The sequence below is a fragment of the Ixodes scapularis genome, unplaced genomic scaffold (genome assembly GCF_016920785.2).
Source record: "Ixodes scapularis isolate PalLabHiFi unplaced genomic scaffold, ASM1692078v2 PGA_scaffold0__279_contigs__length_252992795, whole genome shotgun sequence".
NCBI classification, from domain to species: domain Eukaryota; kingdom Metazoa; phylum Arthropoda; class Arachnida; order Ixodida; family Ixodidae; genus Ixodes; species Ixodes scapularis.
In genome coordinates this window covers 37,393,807-37,416,322 of record NW_024609835.1, presented here as the reverse complement: position 1 = coordinate 37,416,322, position 22,516 = coordinate 37,393,807, and the positions used below count along the sequence as shown (strand labels likewise).

General features: G+C 43.4%; 1 protein-coding gene across 1 annotated transcript in view; it reads right to left on the bottom strand.

Moving 5' to 3' along the window:
• LOC8039611 (FAST kinase domain-containing protein 4) overlaps nt 1-22,516 on the bottom strand; it is a 52,272-nt gene that overhangs the window by 24,001 nt on the left and 5,755 nt on the right. The window contains exons 2-5 of the mRNA XM_002413531.5: nt 14,278-14,736; nt 7,635-7,916; nt 3,211-3,391; nt 2,508-2,786 (exon numbers count right to left, since the gene is read on the bottom strand). Of these exons, the coding sequence (XP_002413576.3) occupies nt 2,508-2,786; nt 3,211-3,391; nt 7,635-7,916; nt 14,278-14,700 (1,165 nt within the window). The 5' untranslated portion in view covers nt 14,701-14,736. The remainder of the gene's footprint in view (nt 1-2,507; nt 2,787-3,210; nt 3,392-7,634; nt 7,917-14,277; nt 14,737-22,516) is intronic.

Genomic DNA, 22,516 nt, shown 5'->3' with positions numbered 1-22,516 from the left:
ACAACCTCTCGGACGACATCAAGGACGACCTCAAGGACGACGTTTAGGACGACCTCAAGGATGACTTCTAGGACGACCGCAAGGACGACGCCTAGAGAAATTCAGCCTTTCTTCTCTGGTAAAAACCAGAGTGGAAATTACAAAAACAACAAGTGTGTTGGCTAATAGATACAAAACTAAAACTATAAAACAGCGAGGACGAGGACGGGAAGAGGACATCTTTCATTTAGCAACAACATAGAATGGCACAACGATAAAACCACCCCCCAAAGGTTTCAACGTTCTCAAAGAGGGAAAGGAGATAATTGTTATAAAGGAAAGGGAATTTACTGTAAATATGAAAGTTTAAAAAGCGCTGGTGTCATGATGAGGTATCACTCATCTAGTTATCTCCGATTATTTAGAATTCAACCTTTGTCAAGGCCAATGATAATGAAGGTGCAGAAATATTGTTGTTTACAGTCCCAAAGGGAAATGTACTATAAATATAAAAGTTTAAAAAGCTCTAGCGTCACGACGAAGTGTCAGTAATCTAGTCATCTCTGGTGTTAGGAATTCAACCTCTGTCTTTGTCAAATATAATGAAGGTGCAGAAATATTATTGTTTACAGTCCCCATGGCAAATGATTAAATGATTTCTCTCCTAAATATGTTTATACCATAAAATACCGGAGAATCCACCCAACTTTCACTGAAAACTGGGATAATCTAGACATGGGCGCTTGTCCGGTCAAATCAGGCGCTTAACGTACGATTTGCAGAATTTCCAAGTTTGGGAAATGTAAATAGTGGGCACTTGAACAAAGTGGGCGCTTCCGCGGTATTTTACGGTACTTTCAAATCTGTTTATACTTTTATACTTTCAAGTTTTGTATGTACAAAGTGGAAAGGCTGAAAAGGTTGTCGCCAGCTATGAGCGAGACCGGCAAGCCGATTGTCTGGTTGCCGCCGTCGCTCATAGATGGCGGTAGCTGTCCAGATTTTTGTGTCGACACTTCTTTGCGGAGGACACGATCCTGGGGAAACTAGCCCTTAACAGCTCCGCTGTAAAAAAAAACGCTGGCTATTGTCGAAGCCAAGCGATGCCACCCTAAAGGATGAGTAAACATTGTGGATCTTCGTTCGTATGATCCACTACGGCCCCAGAAAGCATTCGGACTATCGCAAAACTTAACACTTTAGCCTTAAAGAACTTTGGCCGGGGATTTTGAAGAATTTGTATCATCCCATAATTTGAATGAACCGTGATCATACCATCGAGATTCTAGTGTATATGGCTGCAAATAGGCATATACACTAGAATATATGCCAGATAAAATTCGAAGCGAATATTGATTTTGGCCGAATATTTTCCAATCAAATAGTTTGAATAGTACAAGCAACAAATACCATAAGATTTGTTTAGACTCTAGTTTTATATTTGCCCCTATTTGGTATTAGAAGTATTGTAATTGTTAATTTCAAGTGTAATAGTTCTGGAGTATGAAATGCTTGAAATGCTCGGAAGCTTGTGCCACCTGGTTGGAAATCCAAGCCAGGAAAGGTAGAATAATGCGATATTGTCGAATACATAAATTCGATTCGAAGCGAATGCCAAATAGAACAGAATTCGATGGGCAATTCGTAATAACCGAATATTCGCCCATCCCTAGCTGCAAACACCCCCTGCAAATTTCCCGCCAACTGAGTAAGAGGTTCAAAACTTTACATTCCCAGGTAGTGTCCTTCCCTAACTGAAACTTCACTATAATGCAATAATGAATTGTAAACTAAGTTACACTGGTCTTTTCTTACTGCAGTAGTATGTTTCATATGAAAGCTGGAAAATCACCTAAGCGCAGTTTGTAACAATATACAGTGCATTTCACCAAACACCGGCCAAACGTTTTTCGAGAACTCCGTGTAGGGTAGAAAAATTATTGATGCCATTTTACTCACTGCCGAGAGGAAAATTTAGTAAGGTAGCTAGCATCTTCAATAAATTTCTGATCAGTTTTGTGTCCTGTTCCCATTCTTTTTGTCTACCCTGGTCTTAACGATGTGCAACCTAAACCAGCTCGCTTGTTTACTAGCTTTATAATCAATTGTTACTTCTCGATTGTTTTTACTTCCTCAGAAAAAACACAAAATGGGGCCAGCAGCATGCTACACTTCATACATTAAATGAAAGATCACATGAATGTTTGTACAACGTGGTTAGCCATGCCTTGGATTAGATTGACCCATCAAAGACAAAGTTTAGGTATTGGTACTTGATTGTGTTTAAAGCAAGCTTTCTTAGAAAATATATTTTTTTTCCATCAAAAAGATGATGTGTGGCAGTTCATAACTTTTTCTCGACATGGAATCACTCATTGCCCCAGAGTGTTTGGAATTGAACGCAGTTTAAGTAGAATACAGTGGGAACAGTGTCTGTTGTCTCTTGGTGCCTGCTGTCCTTCCCAGTTATCCAACACCTTACACATTTTTGCGTCACCTCCCCGTGGCCTCAGGCCAGACCATCTCACCTAAAAGCGGGGTATAGAATTCAGGCCGGAGGACCGATTCTAGATGATGTCGCTCGGCAAGCCCGAGAAGTGCCAGTGACCAGACTAGGTCCAGCCAGACCGCAGGAACCTCTTGGAAGTGGTCAGGGGTGAGTCTCTCCAGCAGTAAAGGAAACAGCTGCGGTGAGCAGTCGGGCACATACTGCAGACGAGCCAGGGCAAGGAGACAGGAGGCCAGGTCGTGGGGACGGCAGTCTGCCGCATGTTTAGTTATCCACGATGCACACGCCTCCAGAAGCTCTGCAGAGAATCAAAGGGGACTAGTCAACAAATGCAGGAAGGTAGTGTATGATAATAGGATACATGTATACCAGTAATAAAAAAACGCAGCAAGCAGCTGGAGGTTAGACGTGTCAATCCCGAGACAGGAGATTACATACAGTGGCACAAGCACAGATTGCAGTGTGTTTCTTTTCTGTATAACTAACGTGCGAAGCTCGGGTATTTCTCCGCATACTAGTTGCCTATTCGAAAAAAGGGGTCGGCCTGTCGGTAGCCAAGGCATAGTGCATCACGAGGAAAGGCTACCACAATTTGGTTGTAGCTAGCCCAATTCACACAATCAACGAATCCTGCTGGATCTCTATTAGTTTGCCAGGAAAACCAACAGTTGCCGAGGTACGAGTGTGTGTGCAGATGTGACGTGAAAGGTAAAGGCAGTCACCGGGGTGCCTCCAGGCCACCTGCCCGACGCTGGTGAGGCAGGCGGAGACGAGAGATGCCTTGGCCCTGTCGTCGAGCTGGGACAGGAACGCCTCGGTGAGCTGCAGCAGCACGGCTGGCTCGGGAAAGCTCAGGGACTGCAGCGCGTGCATCAGGGTCACCACTTCCTTCAGGGAGGCACCCTGGGCAGGCACAAAGCAGGATGAACCCTCAGAAACTGTGCTCCACTTGTGACCAAGAACTTCAACGCCATTTAGTGCCACACGCTGTGCAAATGTAAAGATCATTATCACCTTCGATGCCTGGCATGTTGGTTTAGAAGAAACATTTAGGGTTTGTCCAATGTACAGATCCTCTTTGTTCTGAAAGCCTCCAAATTGCTGCTCTCGTGGCATGTGAGGATGTTTACTATAGTAGCAGTCCAATTTACATCAATTAGTATGCTCCTCTTAACAAAAGTAAACAAGAATAGGGGTAGTGAACAGAATATTCAGAGCCAACTGAATCGCAGGTGGCATAACCCATTGCAAAGTGCAGTTACTTTTGTGCTGGTCACCCCCTAATGAAGCTTTCTTAAAAAGAAGCTGAAAAGGTCTTAAATTCGAAAAAGACTGGAAGTTTGAATGTAGGGAACCTAAAAATTAAAGTGCAGTTTCATTTTTATTTTCTTGGTAGGGGCGACATAATTGCCAATTAAAATTTCACCATAGCTCTGTCCACCGTTGCGCGCAGAGCACAGAAAAGAAGAGAGGAATACTAGAGAAAGTGACGCTACCGGCAGGGTCAGATAACTGTTGCTCTCCCCTAAGCTGGCCAGGAGTTGCCGACGATGGCATATCACAACACCTCTGACAGATGAGAGGCAGCAGAGAGGCTAGCACATGCCCTATGGCAATCGCTGCATGTTTTTACAAAATCAAAGCAGTTCATGTTTCAATCTGCCCAATTTAGGTGCAATAGTCAAATTGAGGGGACAAAAAATTAAAATGGTACTCTTAAGTCAGTTTCCTTTTTTTTAGAAGTGCTGAAGCGGACGACTTTTTATGCCCGGCGTCAAGGCAGTCAAAAGGACCCGAGAAGAGGAAGAAAGAAGCTCACCATGTACAAAGAGTTTTGTTTGTGTGGACCGACATTATTCAGAAAAAACTATTTCTGCAAAAAAATTGATTTTGAAAAAATATCATATTTACATCCACCAACATCTAGAGTATTCCCAGAAAGTTTCATTAGTTTACACTGCACAGTTAATTTTTTATTAATTATCTTTGGTCAACCGATGCTAAAGAAAAGGTAAGGGTTGGAGCACTTTGAATGCGTTTCTCTCCGTTCCACTTTTCGGCATTAATCTCACTTTAGGAAGACTATAGTTTTTCTATTACACAATAGAGACTTACTCTTAGGTGGTTTTCTGGGATAGAATTTTGTGAGGAACATGCCTGGCTGGTTAGTTTTTTTACTTTAACTTTCTTTTATTCTAAACAAACTACATTTGTAAAATAAGTGCAAACATAAATATATTTTTTTTAAATCTTTTTATGGAGTTATATTTATAAAATACAATGCAATATAGCAAAATAACCAGCTGGGTATGTGCTATGGGCATTCCCATAACTATATTACACATAAAAATCACAAATCTTTTTTTTTTAGTACAATAGTTTTTTTAAGCGAACACACTGACTTTCATATTGTAACATTTGTAACACGTCTCACAATTGACATAGGTCAATGAATATTGGCAGGGATGGTCTTGCAACTCATATAAACTTCAACTGCAAATTTGATTGAAATCAAGCAAGTGGTACAGAAGTTGACTTTTCTGGGAGGTGTCCCCCCTTAAAACAATGTCAAACCGCTACTGAAAAATGACGGCTGAACATCATAAGGCACAATGCATGCAAGTGGTATTTTGCTAGTCATTGTTATGCTACTTTTGCTAGTTTTACTCGGAATTGTATAATTCTTATAACATCAAGAAATACATGTTGTGATGCTTAAAACCTACAAAATTTGTTGCATTTTCAGTGAATATTAGGTAGGTATAATATGTTCAAGAGCAGACATCCACAAAATGTTGCACTCAGTGGCTTACTTTCAGAACTGCCTCGGATAGACAGAAGGTGTGCCATTTGCCATTTGTGTAGTGTTGTAGACGGAGTGATCACTGAGCCGAGAAAGACACCCGGATCCAACACAAGAGACACGAAAAAGATTTGTTGAGTGTTTTGTGACGTAGTGCCCTTCCCAACCTATCACACAACCTGTGACGAATAGTCGAGTACTGTTTTGAGGTTGTGACTGGAAATGAATACACTCATGTGCTGCTTATCCAAACACTTTGATCCCAAGCTCTAACTGCTCCCATCATAAATTATTAGCCCAGTTTTAAATCAGAACATAAAAGAAAACAGGCTCTGCTGTCTATTTGTCTTTTATATTTATTATTTTTACGTATGTTATATTCACCAACACACTCCCAAATTCATTTTAAGAAAAACAACAACAAGAAAAGTGATATGTTTATTTTCAGACCAAGCCATTTGGTTATAGGCCTCTAACTAAACTATTTGGTCAAAAGCCAAATCGTTTTCAGCCTGACTGAAAATACTTACGCAGCGTCCTCCCTTGTTATGCCTCTCTGTTCCTTTTTAACTAAAAGCCGCATGTTATAAAACAGGGGTCTCGAAACACATGTCCCAGGGGTGCCTGAGACATGACCCACAAGCATTCCTTGGCTGCAAGCTCCCCTTTGCTGTTTTTAGCACTTGTAATGACATGTGTCATAAATACAGCAATGGTCCTAGCTATGTCGTCTATCTTTTACTTTCTGAGCATTGTTTCGTCTTCATGCTTGCATCCCCCCTGTTTTTGATGTTAACCACCTGAACGACAATCCTATTACTGGGCTAAGAGCACGAGCCTCCCTCAGCAAAAACAACTGACAAAGTTATAAGCCTGAGCTTCAAGCCTTAGCTTCTGCACACCTGAAGATCAAACAATGCATATGCAGAAAAAGAAAATACTGGAAATCGTGTCTTGTCTTATATGAATACTAAATAAAAATGGCTGTATGAAGATTTTTTTTTGGAGAAAGTTGAGTGACAGGGGAATGACACTATTCCTGCGAGTTCCATTAAAAACTGCCAGCATGTCCTCGGGGTGGCGCCGTCTTAAATCTTATCACATCAGGTACGGATATAAAGTAGTCATATCTAAGGGGGGGAAACTACCCAGAAAAAAAAACAATTTCTGCAAAAAAAGTTGATTTTGAAAAATGCCATATTTACATTTACTAACATCTAGAGAGTACTGTCAAAAAGTTTTAATGTTTACACTGCGTGGTTAATTTTTTATAAATTATTTTCGGTCCACTGATGCTAAAGAAAAGGTAGGGGTTGGAGCACTTCAAACACATTTTTTTCAGTTTCCACTTTTTGGCATAAACTTCACTTTAGGAAAACTATCGTTAGTTAATGAGACGAGAAACAACTCGCTCATTATTTTTCCTAAGTGGAATTTTACGGGCAATGCAACTGCAGAATTGTTTTTTGACTTTGGGGATGTCTTTTATAAAATATGTTAGATATTGTCGACAACATAAAAGGCAAAAACATACTTGATTTTTCACTGCAATGTTAGCATAAAATAAAATACTTTTTGAAAATTTTGTTTTCACAGTTGCACTCTCCAGGCATTCTGCTGCAGATCTACAGTAGAAATATGTTGGATATTACATTAGTTTCCTAACAATAGTTTTCCTAAACAAAGTCGGTGTGTTAGGAATAAAAACGACTATAATTTACTTTACAGTTCATGTACACAGATGAAACTTTGCACTGCATTCTGCCTTGCAACTGCCAGTATATACTGTGAATTTTCTTCATATTAAGCTATAGGTTCAAAAGTTGACCCTCTTGGATAGTGTCCCCCCTTAAAAGCTAAAATTATCCCCCCCCCCCCAAAACTGTGAGTTTACAAGAAGATAGCCCAATGACTCCTCTCCAGAATATCTCCGGGTAGAGTTGCTCTGCAACGTGAAGCCCCACTGTTGCTTTCCTTTCCCTCAAAACATTTTCAAGCTTCCCCCACCCCTTCAAGCTGACCCTCAATATTTCACGGATCAGGTATCAGGCCTCATACGAGTCTGAAATGTCTGTTTTAGAGCAACTAGCCTTGCAAAAAAAACAAAAAAAAAACAGGAGGATTTCTTTTTTGGTTGCACGTTGGCATTAAAGCGGAACTTTGGTATAGTGAGTATCGGACAAGGAAACATAATTGAGATACCAACCAAATTATGGCAGCAAGGCAATGATCTATAGGCAAGTCAACACCTCAGCAGCGCAAAAGGTTAGTTCCATCACCCATAGTAAAAGGAACCAATGAAGCAGCGCACAAGAGCCAACATCTTTTTGCAACACGGCTCACCCCGTGGCCCTTGCCGAGGTAGAATGCCGCTGCCTGGAGGAGCGGGGTCGGGCGCAGCTTAAGCCTGGCCAGGGCCCGCACCAGCAGCCGGATGTCCTGGGGCTTGAGGGAGCCCATGAGCTGCAGGGCACGGTCCTCTACCTCCAGCAAAAACTTGCGGTCACCCACATGCTCGGATGCGTCCAGCAGCCAGATGACGTCCGACACGGTGCTGGCGTGGGCCACCTGGCTCCGGATGCGCGACTGGAGCAGCCTCACCACCTGCTTCTGGAGCTCTGTCTTCTGTCAGGGCCATCCACATTGTGAACAACACCGTCAGTTCAAAGTGAACGTACCTAGTTGTAAGACTAAAGCATTTTATCGTTCGTTCGTCCCTAAAACTTCGTTGGAAGGGAACCACCTTCCGGGTTTTGTTTCATCCATTGTTAGTGATCAACTGTTTAAGTACGCTATTAATACCCTTCACTAGCTGTTTCGAGCCTCCATGAAATAGCTGTAAAATTACTTTCTCTCGTTTTTTTTCTGCCGTCTTTTGTTGTTCCCACTATCCTCAATAATGCCGATGGCCCTGAAGGTGTGTAAATAATCAAACAAATAAATTGGGTTGTGCATTTGTTTAGACAGCGAGAAGTTAGTCAGCCCCAATGGTCGTCTGGTGTCTCCTATGTAGATGATAAATTTTTCCAGTGCAGTACTACTGCTAGCCAGTAGTGATACACAAGTGTGCGCCGGTATGCTGCTCGTCCAGATTGAAATGGGCAGGAATAGGGATTGTGCTCAAGATCCCTGGGTTCTGCAGTGCAAGCTTTCTCTCCATGTGCTCCAAGCTAGGGTTCTAAGTTGGACACTCCGCAAGAAAGTCGGCAAAATTTCAGACTGGCACGACTGGACAATTGCGGCAGTCCGAGATCTTGCCGGCTTTCTTAGAGCCCCTGTGCTGCATTAACACACGCAGCCACCCATACCACTCTGGGTGAACATGCGACCTGTCCACCACATCTCTTTGTAAGCATTCCCACTGATCCGAAGGATCAATGGCATGAAATTGTGAATCTGCTGCAGCTGCATCCACTGAGATGTGCCATTGTGATTCTCCAAACTTGGAATCTGCTACTGTTTCTCAAAGAATGCATGCATCCAGCTGAAGCAAGTGGTCATCTGAGTTTCATCATAACTATTGTCTGGCATAAACTAAAAGCTTGCTCTCCCTTTTATGCTGGGGGAGAAACACAAGCACGAATGTGTGGCATAGCCTGTTACGGCAGTGATGTGATTGGCCAAAGCCGTTTTGGAGCACCTTTTGGAGCAGCCAAAACACTGTTTTGTAGCAACAAAAGTGGCCTTTGGAGCAGGCAAAACAGTGTTTTGGAGCAGCAAAAGTGGCTTTTGGAGCAGTTAGAACAGTGTTTCGGAGCAGCAAAAGTGGCTTTAGGAGCAGATATTCTTAGAAAAAAAACAAAGATATTCGTTTCAAGTGCTAAACAAACCAAGGACACTTTGCTTACCGCAATAAACACATTGTAGTCAAGTTAGGCCACCTGGGAGTCTCAACATTTAACTAAAATGCCAATGACATGATAGATTTTGCAATGCTTCAGTTAAATGATACGTATATATCTACCCGCTATAGGTAAATAAGAATCAAAGTGCACATATTAAAATTGATTTGAAAATGACCAACTTAGAATAAATGGCACAGCATTAGGTTGACTAGTGATAAAATAAATGAAAGCAGTCTCGAACTGATGAAACAAGTAATTAATTACTGCAGTGCAATGCGAAATTGTCGCGCGAGCGGAGATGGCTGTTCGATCGAAACCATGCCCCTCCGCTCCGTCGCTAACTGGTTCCCAAAACTGTATGCAAAATGTAACTGTCCAGCATACGACAAAAAACAGTCCAGCGGCACGTGCTTGCCAGGCCGGGAGCCGAGGTACAAGCTAACACATAAAGAAAAAAAAGAGCGTGAGCATATTGATGCAAGACATCGCGAGTCAAGGTCAAAAAGTTTTTGAAGCGCTTTGTGCAAGGAGTGAGCTTGAGACAAACAAGCGCGCTGTGCGGGTTCAGCGTGCAGACATTGCCTTCTTTGCTTTAGCTCATTTCTCTTCACCAACTTTCTTTCGCGGCAGATTTTTCACGTACCGGCACACCGTGAGACCTAGGAAAGCAATACTTTGACACAGAAGTCTTTGAGCTAAAAGGGGATTTTTGTAGTAACGTATGTTTTACACAAGAACAGGAATGTTGATGAACTTGCGGCGGTACTTAGTTTCATTTTAGAAAGCGCCATATCTGCAGCGACGTGGGGACGGCAACACCAAACATCGCGCGACCACGATGACTGGCAGGGAGGGACCAAATATAGTTTTCCAACGGCCGTTGCTTTCAGGAGCGAGTGCTTCAGCTCCCAAACCAACTCCCACCGCGCAAAAACTTGGTTTCGTTCCATAGCAATACGGCATGGCTGGTACCACAGCACGTTAGCGTCGGAGCGTCCACCCGCGTCTATCGTTGAAAAAAAAAAAGAAACGCGAGACGACAACGGCGCGGAACGAGACATGGCAGGAAAAACCATGCAAGACCGGATGAACGATTGATGCAGGGTACTTTGTGTCGAGTGGTCGCTTGCGCCACCTAGCTCACGCATGCTCAATTACGATACTCAGTTAAGTTTTGGTTTAGAAAGGCGACCAAAACTGGTCCTTTGGCACAGGCTTGGCGCAGATTACTCATATTTTGACAAAATGTAGCAGGATGTAGCAGGGTTACCCCCTTGGCGCAGTTTGGCGCAATTGGCGCAGCAATCACATCACTGCTGTTACGGCCTAACTTCGTTTATCTTCACAAGCGAGTGCTATCGCACTATATTCTTAACCTGCCCCTCCCTTGCACACCTTGCCATCATGTCAGAGAGTTGCAGATTTTTTTGCTAAACCACATACAGGGCCCAAGGATAAAAATCAAAGTACAAGAAGCATAAAATGAAAACCGAAGCACTATTGGCTCTATGCTCTCAGCTTCTATTTTTGACCTTAAAGGGGCACTAAAGAGGATTCTGCGATTGTCTGTTCTTGGTCATGACTGATTCTACGGGCCCTAAGCATCCTAATAACACACAAATTACGATCACGAAATGCCGACTGTAATTTTTGAATTTTTAGGGTGTTTAGGGCCTGTAGAGTCAGTTATGACCAACAACAGACGATCACAGAATCCTCTTTAGTGCCCCTTTAACAACATACTTGATAGAAAAAGCACTGATTACAATAAAGATAACACCATTTTAGGACACAAGCACCTCATCTCGTGTTGCAGAAATTTGCTCGCGTGGCTTTAGCAAGCAGTAACTTTCATTTCATGCTGAAAATCACTAGAACACTGCACATAAACTTAAAACAAAATGTGAGGAGAGCAATATACACATAGATTAAACTTTTTCCTTAAAATATCTCTTTTTTATGCAGTTCAGAGGATCCTTTAAAGCAGTGGTCGGCAACCTTTTGGCGAAGCGGGCCGACTCGCCGCGAAGCCAAGGCGGAACGGGCCGGACGTCAAGCAGCGGGGGGGGGGGGGTTACAGTTAAAAAAAAAAAAAAAATTGCACGAACTTACATTGACGTACATAAATCTAAAATGAACAGTTTCTTTATTTCATGACAAACAACATCAGATACGACATCTCCACGAAAACCTAGAGACTCCTCTCAGTGAGACTTTTGGTGTTGAACTGCGCTCGCCAAACTATGAACATACACATTCAAGCTGCTAAATGCGAGTCGCAAAACATTGTGGAGGCTCTCGTCAGTCATTCATGAGCGGAAGTTGGATTTTATGCACTTCATTCGTGAAAAAGTCTGCTCGCAGACGGGCAGCGAATTAGTCAACTTTATTATTTTTTTTTCCTTTAGCTGACCGCGTAGGGGGCAAGTGGGGGTTAGCGGGAGGCTGAGGGCCGTATGATACTACCTCGCGGGCCGGATCCGGCCCGCGGGCCGTTGGTTGCCGACCACTGCTTTAAAGGGACACTGAACCAAAATTTGTAGCTCACAAAACAAGGCTGGAGTGACAGGCGGGACGCCGCAAAACCCAAAAACATCACTCATACAGCATTATCTCCAATAACCGCCCGTTTTCTTGGAAATAAAGCGCGCGATTGAACGTGGCCGATGAGACATGTCACGTCACGATTCTCATTCCCTCCCCTCTTCGCCTTGCCCCCTCGGGCAGGTGAACTGAAGTGAAAAGGAGACAATCAGGGCCGCTTCCCCTCATTCTCAGCTGCCCCAGGAGAATCGTGACGTCACATTCCTCGGTTGATCGCGCTCTTCTTTTCCAAAAATGTGACTATCCATTTGAGATATCATGTATGAGTGATGATTTGGAGTTTGTAGCATCCCAATCAACATTTCTGTGGCTTTATTTTGAGAAATCCAAATTTCAGTTCAGCATCCCTTCAATTAATCCTTTTCGACAAATTTCATTACATAAATTCACAAAACGAAGCCTGACATCTTAAATAAATTCTATTGGTAACAATTTTGGTAAAAAGCAGCCAAACTTTCCTCGGCAAAGCATGTAGGGTTGCCAAACATTTTTAACAGCACAATTGACCTTTTTCAGAGATCGCTAGGAGCATGCGCCAACTCTGAGAGAGGGGAGAAAAGGGAAAGGCACCATTTTTTAAGGCTCCCTCTTCTGCTCAATCGCTGATACAGTGCTGGTTTGGCTTGACTCCCTCCGCAATTCTTGCGGCTTGGCTTCATAGTCGTCATGACCCACCACTGCGCAGCTGTTTAGTTGCACAAATAGCAACAAAAACGGTTCAAGTGGAAGATTTTGTATTTCTAGCAGCTTTTTGCAGGTGGTGCACGAAAGTACCCAACGTCAAACACCCTGCCCTTTTTGCCCCTCTTTCAAAAGCCCCCGTTTCAGAAGCCTATGCCGCCAATCCCGTGTAATGTGGCCGAATCCTGAACATGACGGTGGGGACATTCTGCTTTTAACTGGAAGACAGTAAGTGTGCAAGCAAGGTTGTGTAATGTAATCATGCCATACTTGGTACTCAAGTAAAGAATAACTGTGCACTATACACATTCACGTCTTGTAACATTAAAACTTAAAAAAAAAAAATTGAAGATATCAGTTACTGGCAAAACATATTTAAAGCGTGCGAAATGGGTTCGAGCCTACGGGGGCAGAACCCTGACAGAACGCCTTGGCAACCAACCATGAACTACCCTGTTTGCAGGGCCCACTTCGTTGGACGTTCATAAATGTGTTGACTTCAAAGAGATTGTTTCTAACATACCTTTTCTTACATTTTGATGGTGTAGGTGAGCTTTCGCGATATCAAGATTAACCAAATTTTACCCCCTCGGAGTTTGTTTACACTGCCCCAGGTACGGCAACGGCCCGTGCGCTCGCGCGGTACACAGGATAATGAAGTGACGAAACGCAATAGGCTTAAAGGGGCACTGACACCCCAAAGGTCGTATTTATTTTTATTGTCTAAAACGATGCAAGTTGCAGTCATAGACACGCAAAAAAAACCGCATCGCGAAAAAAAATTTTCTTGCGCGCGCGCGCGCCTTTTTATTTTTGGCGTTTGATTTTCCCGCCTCTCGCCTCCTTGCTTCTTTTGATCGGTGACGTCAAAAATCAGGAAATTTAGAAGCTTTGTAGGCGACATCTCTATAACATTTAATTACGGCAATCCTAAAACATGTTTTTTAACGCAATTGCGAACGCACTACGGCCCTTCTTTTTGAAATACCAAAAATCGGGAGTTCGTTGTGGTGCCGTCTCCTGGATTTGTATCCTCCAACGGAAAACAGGCGACACCGCTCAAAACCGGTCCGCCACAACGCCTGCGCTGGCTCCTTTCCTCCTCGCTTTGGGTCGCCATGGCAACAGCAGGGAGGGGTGAAAGGAAGTCGACTCTCAGGTCTCCACAATTTTCGACGTCAAGGCACCGGCGCCGATCGCGCGGGAACTTCGAATTCGGCATTTGGAAATTGTTTTTTTACTTCACGAATACTGAATTCCCAAATCTCAAATTTTGAGGGTAATGTCCCGGCATCGTTTTCAATCGTTTCGGATAATAAAAAAAAATATGATTTTGATGTGTCAGTGCCCCTTTAAATACCTTAGGCGCTCAAGGAGAGCGAAATCGGCTGTTTGTAGTGGCCGGGGCCTCATAAACTGAGCTCACAAGCTCCACACAAGGTGGATAGTTGGGTCAAGATTGAAACTTGTTACCATTACTTTCCTTACATAACACACTGTCTTTAAAGCCAACACCTTTTTCAGTTGCTTGCACGACGCAACACCGAAGTGACGATGAAGGGACTTTGAGTCGACAGTAGGCACCGATGCAGCGTCGGCAGTCAATCCAATTTTTCCTCAGCCATTTCAAAGATGCACGCAAAGCGCCAGAAAGAAACGTTCAGAATGGTGAAGGATGGAACAATGCCACTAGAAAACAGACGTGAACACACGGAATGCGAGACATGCCAGGTGCTGGTGCGGACCCAGGTCCCCTAAAAGTGTTTCGAGCGATTTTCCCGGGGTGCGCCACGATCATGTCCAAACTCTGAAAAAGGCCCATTGCACCCCAAGCTGTCCCTGACGGTAGATCTCACCTGGTACCGGATGTGATAAGACAAACAGATACACAGATTGTGCAGCTTCATCTTCCGTGCCCTCCAGAGAATGGACTGCTCAAAGCACGCAAGTGTGTGAGCATCGCAGGGGACATCGGACTCCAAAAGTCTCCGAAGACCCGAGACAAGGACGCCATCTCCAAGTCCCTGTTCCCGCCCGTCTACCACCCTGTTACAGACGGTGCTGAAGTTGATCTCCGGTTGGGGCTGCGGCCCCAATGCATTCGTCTGAGGTGCTGTGGCAGTCGTGAAAGAGGCTGACTGCCGTATCCTCTCCTGGATGCCGGGGCTGAGAAGCAAGGCCTGGTGGACAGTTGGTGCGTGTCGGCCGACGATGGCAAAGTTAAAGGGAGCCACCCTCAGCCGGCAAGGGCCAACAATAGTCCTTGAGACAGCAAACATACTGCAAGGGACGTCTCGTGTCACGGAACCATCAGGCTGTAAGGGAAAGAAAAACATTTTAAAACCTTACTGTGACATATGGAGAAAATCAAAGTGAATTAAGTAATGGACACTCCCCTTCCACCACTGCAGCACATTTAGCTCACTCACAGATGTATACTCTGTTCACACTCCTCCAAAAGTTATTGCAGAATGTTTGTAGACATACAGGATACTCCCACTGCATAAGTACAGACATGTGAAACTGTCCTCCGGTGCTATCAGCTCATACAAGTAACAGTTTTATCTTTATTAAGGAAAGTACAGTCAAGTCCTGCTTTCTGCAGCAGTGGAAAGTTTAAGCACTACTGCCTAAAAAGTCTGGGTCAGAGAGACAACCGTAAACAGGGCACATTCCCATGTCTCGTTTATTGAGCTCTAGTCAAAGGGTTTTTAACATTTACCAACTTACCAGCATCTGTGCTTTCTGCATAAACCTCCTACCAAAACGATGAGCTAGTGCAACATCCTACGGCCACTGACTCTCGATGCTCACGGTGACACAAACGTTCTGTTGTATTGACGAAACTGGAAGCTTTGAACATTGTGCATTAATGACAATAAGCAGTGATAAGCAATATCAGATGCCTCAGCAAATCAGGCAGACAAAAGGCCTAAAAGTCCTGCAAAACACCGTGCTAGCTTGACTGCCGTACAAGCCACCTTGTCACCGCCATGTAGAAGGATTCACCTCACTACACGGCCATGAGGTTCCAATGCCTCTAGCCCCCAGGCACCCTTTCATTCCCCCTGGCTATGGTACAATCGTTGAGCATCTGAATACTACAAAGCAAGTGCTGACCAGTTGATGATGATTAAATAGATTTAGAACACCTGTACTTGAAGTAACATTTTTTGAGTATGTATGTACTGATACTTTACATAAAGTATTTTTTTCTGGTTCTTTCCAAAAAAAAGTACAACTCCCGACTTCAAAGAACATTCCCCAAATTTTGTCTTGTTAAATCTGCGTCACGAAGTGATGCTTAGTCAATTTTTAAGAAATACTGGGAGACATTCTACTCTCGCCCGAAAAGCGAGCAGACGACGCACCTTTGTTTCTACTGGGAGCGGTTTTCCCCCAGCGTTTCAAACTCTTTCTCCTTTTCCCTCTGTCAACGCAAGCGAGGAGGCTTGCTTGCTGAAGCTACGGGGCCGACGACATCCTCTCTCCATCATGAAAGATTGTGATTAAAAAGTACTCTTACTTTATTTTGAAAGCATGTTATATTTATAGTACTTTACTTGAAGTACATTGCACTCAGTGTACTTACTACATTACGTGAAGTGCATATCGTAAAATCCCAAGCGATAGCCCACCTAACATCAAGAGCAAATCGGGTGAAAATATGGAGTGGGCTAACTTTCGGTATGCAATCAAGAAAAGTTTTAAAAATTGCTATTTTTAGGTTGTGTCCCTTCCAACCCTGTTATGGTGGCGAGGGGCAACGAAGCAAAGATGACGGTACTGCCCAGCCAGCAACGTTTGCTTATATACTGCCATAGCTAGCTAGCCGCATTTGCGCCGAGGCCATCATTGACCCTAACAATACTATTACTAGGAGTGGGCTATATTTCGGCGTTAAAAAAATATAGCAAATCAAGCCAAAAATAGAGGTGGGGCATCTCTCGGGAACCTCTAAATTTACTTTGTACATTATTCCAAGAACCTTTTAGATGTACTTTACCCAAAAGCTGGTTTTTCGGAACAGTAGCATCAATGCGCCAAGAAACTGATGGAGAAGAGGAGAGGAGAGCATGATGTGGGGACGTCAGAACGCCGAGCTCTGGTTCATATGACGTTTTTTTGCTGATGATTGTGTATTGTTTTCAAATATATCTTGTGTATCTAACCAAAAATGCTTAGAGGAGAGTATTCAAAATATTTCATTATGGTGTCAAAAGTGGCAAATGAATTTGAATGTCAAGAAATGTGTCCAGATGTCAATTACACTGAAGAAGGTGCCTATCTTTTTTTCTTATTCTATTCATTCAAATGCCTTAGAAGTAGTTAATAAATACAAGTATCTAGGTGTTACTATCACGTCCAACTTAAGCTGGGCTAGTCATATTAAGCAGACTGTCGCAAAAGCGTCAAGTAAATTGTGGTCGCTATGTAGGAAAATGTGTCACTATATTCCTGCGACAAAGCTGACGGCCTATAAATCACTGATTCGTCCTTTGCTGGAATATGCTGACGTTGTATGGGACCCGCACTCGCAATCGCTTATTGACCAACGCACTTTTTCCGAGAAGCGTTCTGCGCACGCGCGAGCGCCCTATGCCAAGCGGCGGAAGTCGGAACGAAAAATCGAGGAAATTTGGAAGGAGGCTGCATATCAGCAAGTAGAACACGCAACTGCAGCATATATATAATTGTGTTACACAAAAAAAGAATGTCGACGGAAAGGAAAACATGACGTTTGGGTGGACGCCACGGATGCCCCTCTTTAAAGTCGCGTTGGGCAGGCGGGGCAGGCGCCGCTGCTCAGAGAGCGAAGAAACTGGTAGCATAGCTCCCATTATCGATTGGTAGCGCAGGTAGGTCACTTCCTCGATTTTTAGTTTGTGCAGCCACTGCCTGGTGCCGTCGGTATGTGGAAAAGGTCCATTGGAAGGCCTTAAAAAAAAAATCGCTTAGGTTTATTTACAACTCATACGGCAAAGATTCACACGTGTCACCATTGTATACCGCCTCCAGGGTGTCTATATTATCATGTCGAAGGAAAGCGTTTGACATTTTTGCATAACATAATTCATAATAACGCTGGTTTAAATTTTGATGATTATTTGTAGTATAACGCGAGTCGCGCTACAAGGCAGAAGCACGAGAATTTGCTCCTTGAGTTCCGCTGCAGAAAAGATGTTTTTAAAAACTCATTTTTTCCTCGTTCTGTTAGTGAGTAGAATGAGTTGCCACCAAGTGTGACGGCGATTGTTTTTACCGCTTTATTTGCGAGTGCAGTTGAAGAATTGTTTTTGTCACCAATGACTAAGCTACTTGTTTATTGTTGTTTGTTCATTCGACTCATTGATGGTTTCTGATGTTTGTCTATCATGCCTTGGCCCTCAAAAGTTGGCCAGCAGTATTCTCAAATAAATAAATAAATATGATTAGTGGGTAGACATCAAGCTAGCAGTCTTTGTCTCCACTGCAGTCGTCGTACACGTTTGAATGCAAGAGCTAAACGCGGAACACCAGCGTTTCGTGTTCAACGAGTGCAATGGAGGGACAAAGGCTGCCTTCGTCTCGGCTGCACTCGTCGAACGCGTTCAAATGTGAAAGCCATACACTAGACGTTTGCGTTCTAACTTGTTCGACAAATGCAGTGCAGACCAGGGTTGGGCAGTATTGCAATACAAATGTATCGCAATAATATTTCAGAAATACTTTGCGTTTATATTTCTGCATCGCGATACAATGTTTTAATCAGTGTCTGTATTTCAGTATCGGAATACATTTTTTGTGTATTCCTTGCATCGCGATACAATCCCGCGCCAATGTATCTTGTTACAATGTTTGAGAAATCAGTGGCCCCCAAGCGAAAGCTCAAGAGGCTGTTTTCTTTCTTTTTTTTCTTACTTCAGAGGGGTAGAAGGTACAGTAAATGTGACATTGAGGCTTTGTTATCAAGTAGGTTAAGGTTTCTTTTGAACCTCATGGCCCTGACAAGACAAAGGTGACTCCCTCAGATGTCTTCCGGGATGCTTCAGTTGGGCAATTATATTTGTAGATTGATTGATTATTAGGTGTTTAATGGCGAAAAAAGCAACATAGGCCATGCTGCGCCAAAGGAATAATTAAAAGACTCTATAGTAAAAGGAAGGAATTACTATGCAGAGGATCTATAACTGGTGCAGGTAGCCAGTTTTTTTAAGAAAATCTAAAACATGACCAAAAGGAACTAAAGGTTGATCTCCTAGTAAAAAGGCTGGATGAAATGGAAGGTATCCAGAAAGTGAAGGAAAACTTGTTCGACGTTCTTGATCAAAGAATTTGCAGTGCCATAGAATATGCAGCATTGTTAGCAATTCACCGCAATGCTCACAGACTGGGGTGTCCTCACCACAAAGAAGGTGTCGATGGGTGACACGTGAATGTCCAATTCTCAAACGACACATTAAAACTTCATGGTGACGGTCTCTATGGTGCGAACTCTCCCATACCTCCAAACGTGGTTTGATGACATGTAGCTTATTATTTATTTCTTTGTCCCAGTCTTGCTGCCAGGCATTATGAATTGCTTTCTTAAGAACTGGTTTAAAATCTTCTTGAGGCAGCTGAACGGGTGTTTCCAGAGCATCCTTAACAGAGGCTGCTAGCCTATCCGCCTTTTCATTACCTAAAATTCCCACATGGCTTGGTACCCAGCACAGCTTGATATTGTATCCCATTTGGAAAGCCAGGTTTAACTCTACCCGTACTTGTTGCACGAGCCGATTCTTAGAATCATTGAGGGAACAGAGAGAGAGGATAGCACTCTGGGAGTCCACAAACAAGATAGCTTTCCTGATGTTGTTGCCTAATATATATTCAATGACCATGAGCATACCATAAAGTTCTGCAGTAAAAATGCTAGCAACAGAGTGAAGCCGTCGAGCTTTTACAAAGTGTTCTGAATATACAGCCGAACCGACAAAGTGTGGTGTTTTTGCACCATCAGTGAAGAATTGTGCATAGTCCTTATACTTAGCTTGCAAGGTCATAAACTCTTGCTGAAGGACTAGTGGAGCAACAGTTCGCTTATTGTATTTCGCTAGTGACCAGTCACAAGTATAGTGCACCGCCTTCCAAGGAGCAATGCTTCGAACTTTTGTCATCAAGCTACGCTCAGGAAGTGCAAGCTGCAGGGATGCAGACATGCATTGAATGCGGAGGCTTAAAGGCCGTACTATACTTGGCTTATTCTCAAAAAGACGAAAAAAAGGAGATACCTGCAAACAACGGAAGGATGGGTGTTCAGGGTCAGATTTGACTTTATAACTATAGCATAGGCTGAGGAACTGTCTTCGCTTTTCTAGTGGCATTTGGTACGTCTCTGCATACAAACTCGGGACAGGCGACGTTCGGAAGGCCCCCGTGGCAAGTCGAAGTCCAAGGTGATGCACAGGATCTAGCATTTTTAAAGATGACGGTCGTGCCGAGCCATATACAACCACACCATAGTCGAGGCGGGAACGAACCAGCGAGTTGTAGAGTCGCAGGAGGCATCTCCTGTCAGAACCCCAGGACATGTGTGCAAGCACCTTGAGAACATTGGCAGATTTAAGACACTTTTGCTTCAGTTCTTTTAGATGGGTCTGAAAAGTGAGCTTCTTATCAAAAATAACACCCAAGAATTTGTGTTCATGCCTAACGGTTACGTCAGTGCCATTCATCTGCAAGCTGGGATCTGGCGACAACCCTCGACGTAATGAAAAAGGCACGCACACTGTTTTTTCTGGTGCAAACCGGAAGCCATTGTCATCGGCCCACTTACTCATCCTATTTATTGCTATCTGCAATTGGCGCTCACAAATTGACAAGTTGCATGAGGAGAAAGCGATCTGGACATCGTCTACGTACAATGAATAAAAGACTGATGGTGGTATAACTGCAGCCAGGCTGTTGATCTTAATTGCAAACAAGGTAACACTCAAGACACCTCCTTGTGGGACGCCGTTTTCCTGTGTAAAAACATCTGAGAGCGTGGATCCCAGGCGGACTTGAAAGAAACGGTCTGTCAAGAAGTCCTTTAAGCAACGCAGCATGCGACCACGAACGCCACACCTATACAGGTCCTGAAGTATTCCGTACCGCCATGCCGTATCGTAAGCTTTCTGTAAATCAAAAAAGACAGAAACGCAATGCTGCCGGTTCACAAAAGCCTCACGCACGAAAGTCTCCAACCGGACAAGGTGATCTAAGGTTGAGCGACCTCTTCTAAAACCACACTGGTTTTTATCGAAAATTTTCTTTTGTTCTAGAATGTATACTAGCCTTCTGTTAATAAGCCGTTCATAAGTTTTTCCTAGACAACTAGTCAGTGCTATAGGCCGATAACTTGCTGGTATGGAAGGGTCTTTGCCAGGCTTCAAGATAGGAATGATGTGTGCTCGCTTCCAGCACTGTGGAAAACAAGAAGCTTCCCATAAATAATTAAAGAAAGACAACAAATTCACCAAGGATTCAGCCGCCAAGTGCCTCAGCAGTTCATAATGAATCATGTCTGGACCAGGTGCTGACTGCTTCCTTACTGCAAGGGCAAATTCAAGCTCAGACATTGTGAACGACCGGTTGTAACCAGTATCACTTCTAGAGAAATCAATATGCTGTTTTTCTGCCAAGGACTTGAACTTTTTAAATTTGGTAGAGTAATTTGAAGAACTGGAGACTTCTCGAAAATGATCAGCAAGAATGTCAGCCTGATCTTTTAGTGATGGGGATGATGAAGGAAAAAGGGGAATGCTGAATGAGTGGTAAGTACCTCGAATTTTCTTAACACGATCCCATACCTCTTTTGAAGGAACAAAACTGTTTAGGGAGGATACATATTTCACCCATGAGGTCTTCTTGGCTTGTTTTCGTGTCCAACGCGCTTTTGCTTTACACTGTTTGAATTTGATCTTGTTCTGAACAGTCGGGTACCGCCGAAACCTTCCCCAAGCCTTATTCTGAGCTTTTATGGTGGTCGTACAGTCCTTATTCCACCAAGGCTTGCATTTCTTGGGAATATTTCCAGAAGTTCGGGGAACTGACAGGGAAGCAGCATTTATAATTTTTTCGGTAAGATAAAGGGTCGCTTCCTCAGGAGACATAGCTAAAAAAACAGCGGGATCAACCACTGCCTCCAGAGAAAATAAAGCCCAGTCGGCTTTATCTAACTTCCACTTGGGAGCACAAGCCCGAAGAGAAGGAATGGATACTGAACTTTCTAAAATTACAGGAAAATGGTCACTACCGAAAGGATTTTCTAAAACCTTCCAAGAAAAACAAGGAAGTAAAGTAGGTGATGATATGGAAAGATCAATGGAAGTAAAAGTATTATGAGGTGCACTAAAAAAAGTTGGTTGTCTCTTGTTTAAAATTATATTTGTAGAATAAAAACGTTGAAGGCACAGTGGATACAAGGTTTACAACTGTTCAATACGCTCCAAGGACCATTAACCTAGGATGGACGTAACATTCCTCCCCTTAAATAATCAGATATAAAAAAAATTATTTTATTCTGAAGCGGCATCTTAAAGTGACTCCAGAAAAGGTATTGACATGGGACTATACTTTGCTGACCTCCAAGCCGACAGTGCGGTGGAAGCTACGCGCTCGTTAAACCAGTCATACGGCTTTTTTCCGCCACATGATCATGCTACCGCCCCTACCCACGCGCAGAGAGCGGGGTCAGGTGATGAAAAGGGAGCTTAGGGTTGAACGGAGCCTAGAGGATGCTGACCTTTCAGGGATATTTCGGTAGATATAAAACAAATTTAGAGGTTCTTGCGATATTGCTTTGAAGGTGCACAATACATCTGAAGGAGAACTGCAGTGCATCCTGGGTTGAATCATTTCCAACCTAGTGAAGAGTTGCTTAGTTAGCACAGCTTTATGTTAAAGGAAAAATAGCAATTCTATGTAAAAATAATTTCGGGCTTGAAAACGTCCAAATTCAACTTCAATATTTGCCTCACAATAGACCGATAACACCAAGCGAACTGCGCAGGCGCGCGCATTCCGAAAGTGGTGCCACCGCCATGCTACTTGTAGTCATTCCTTCCCGGCTTCCCGGCTACATACGGCTGC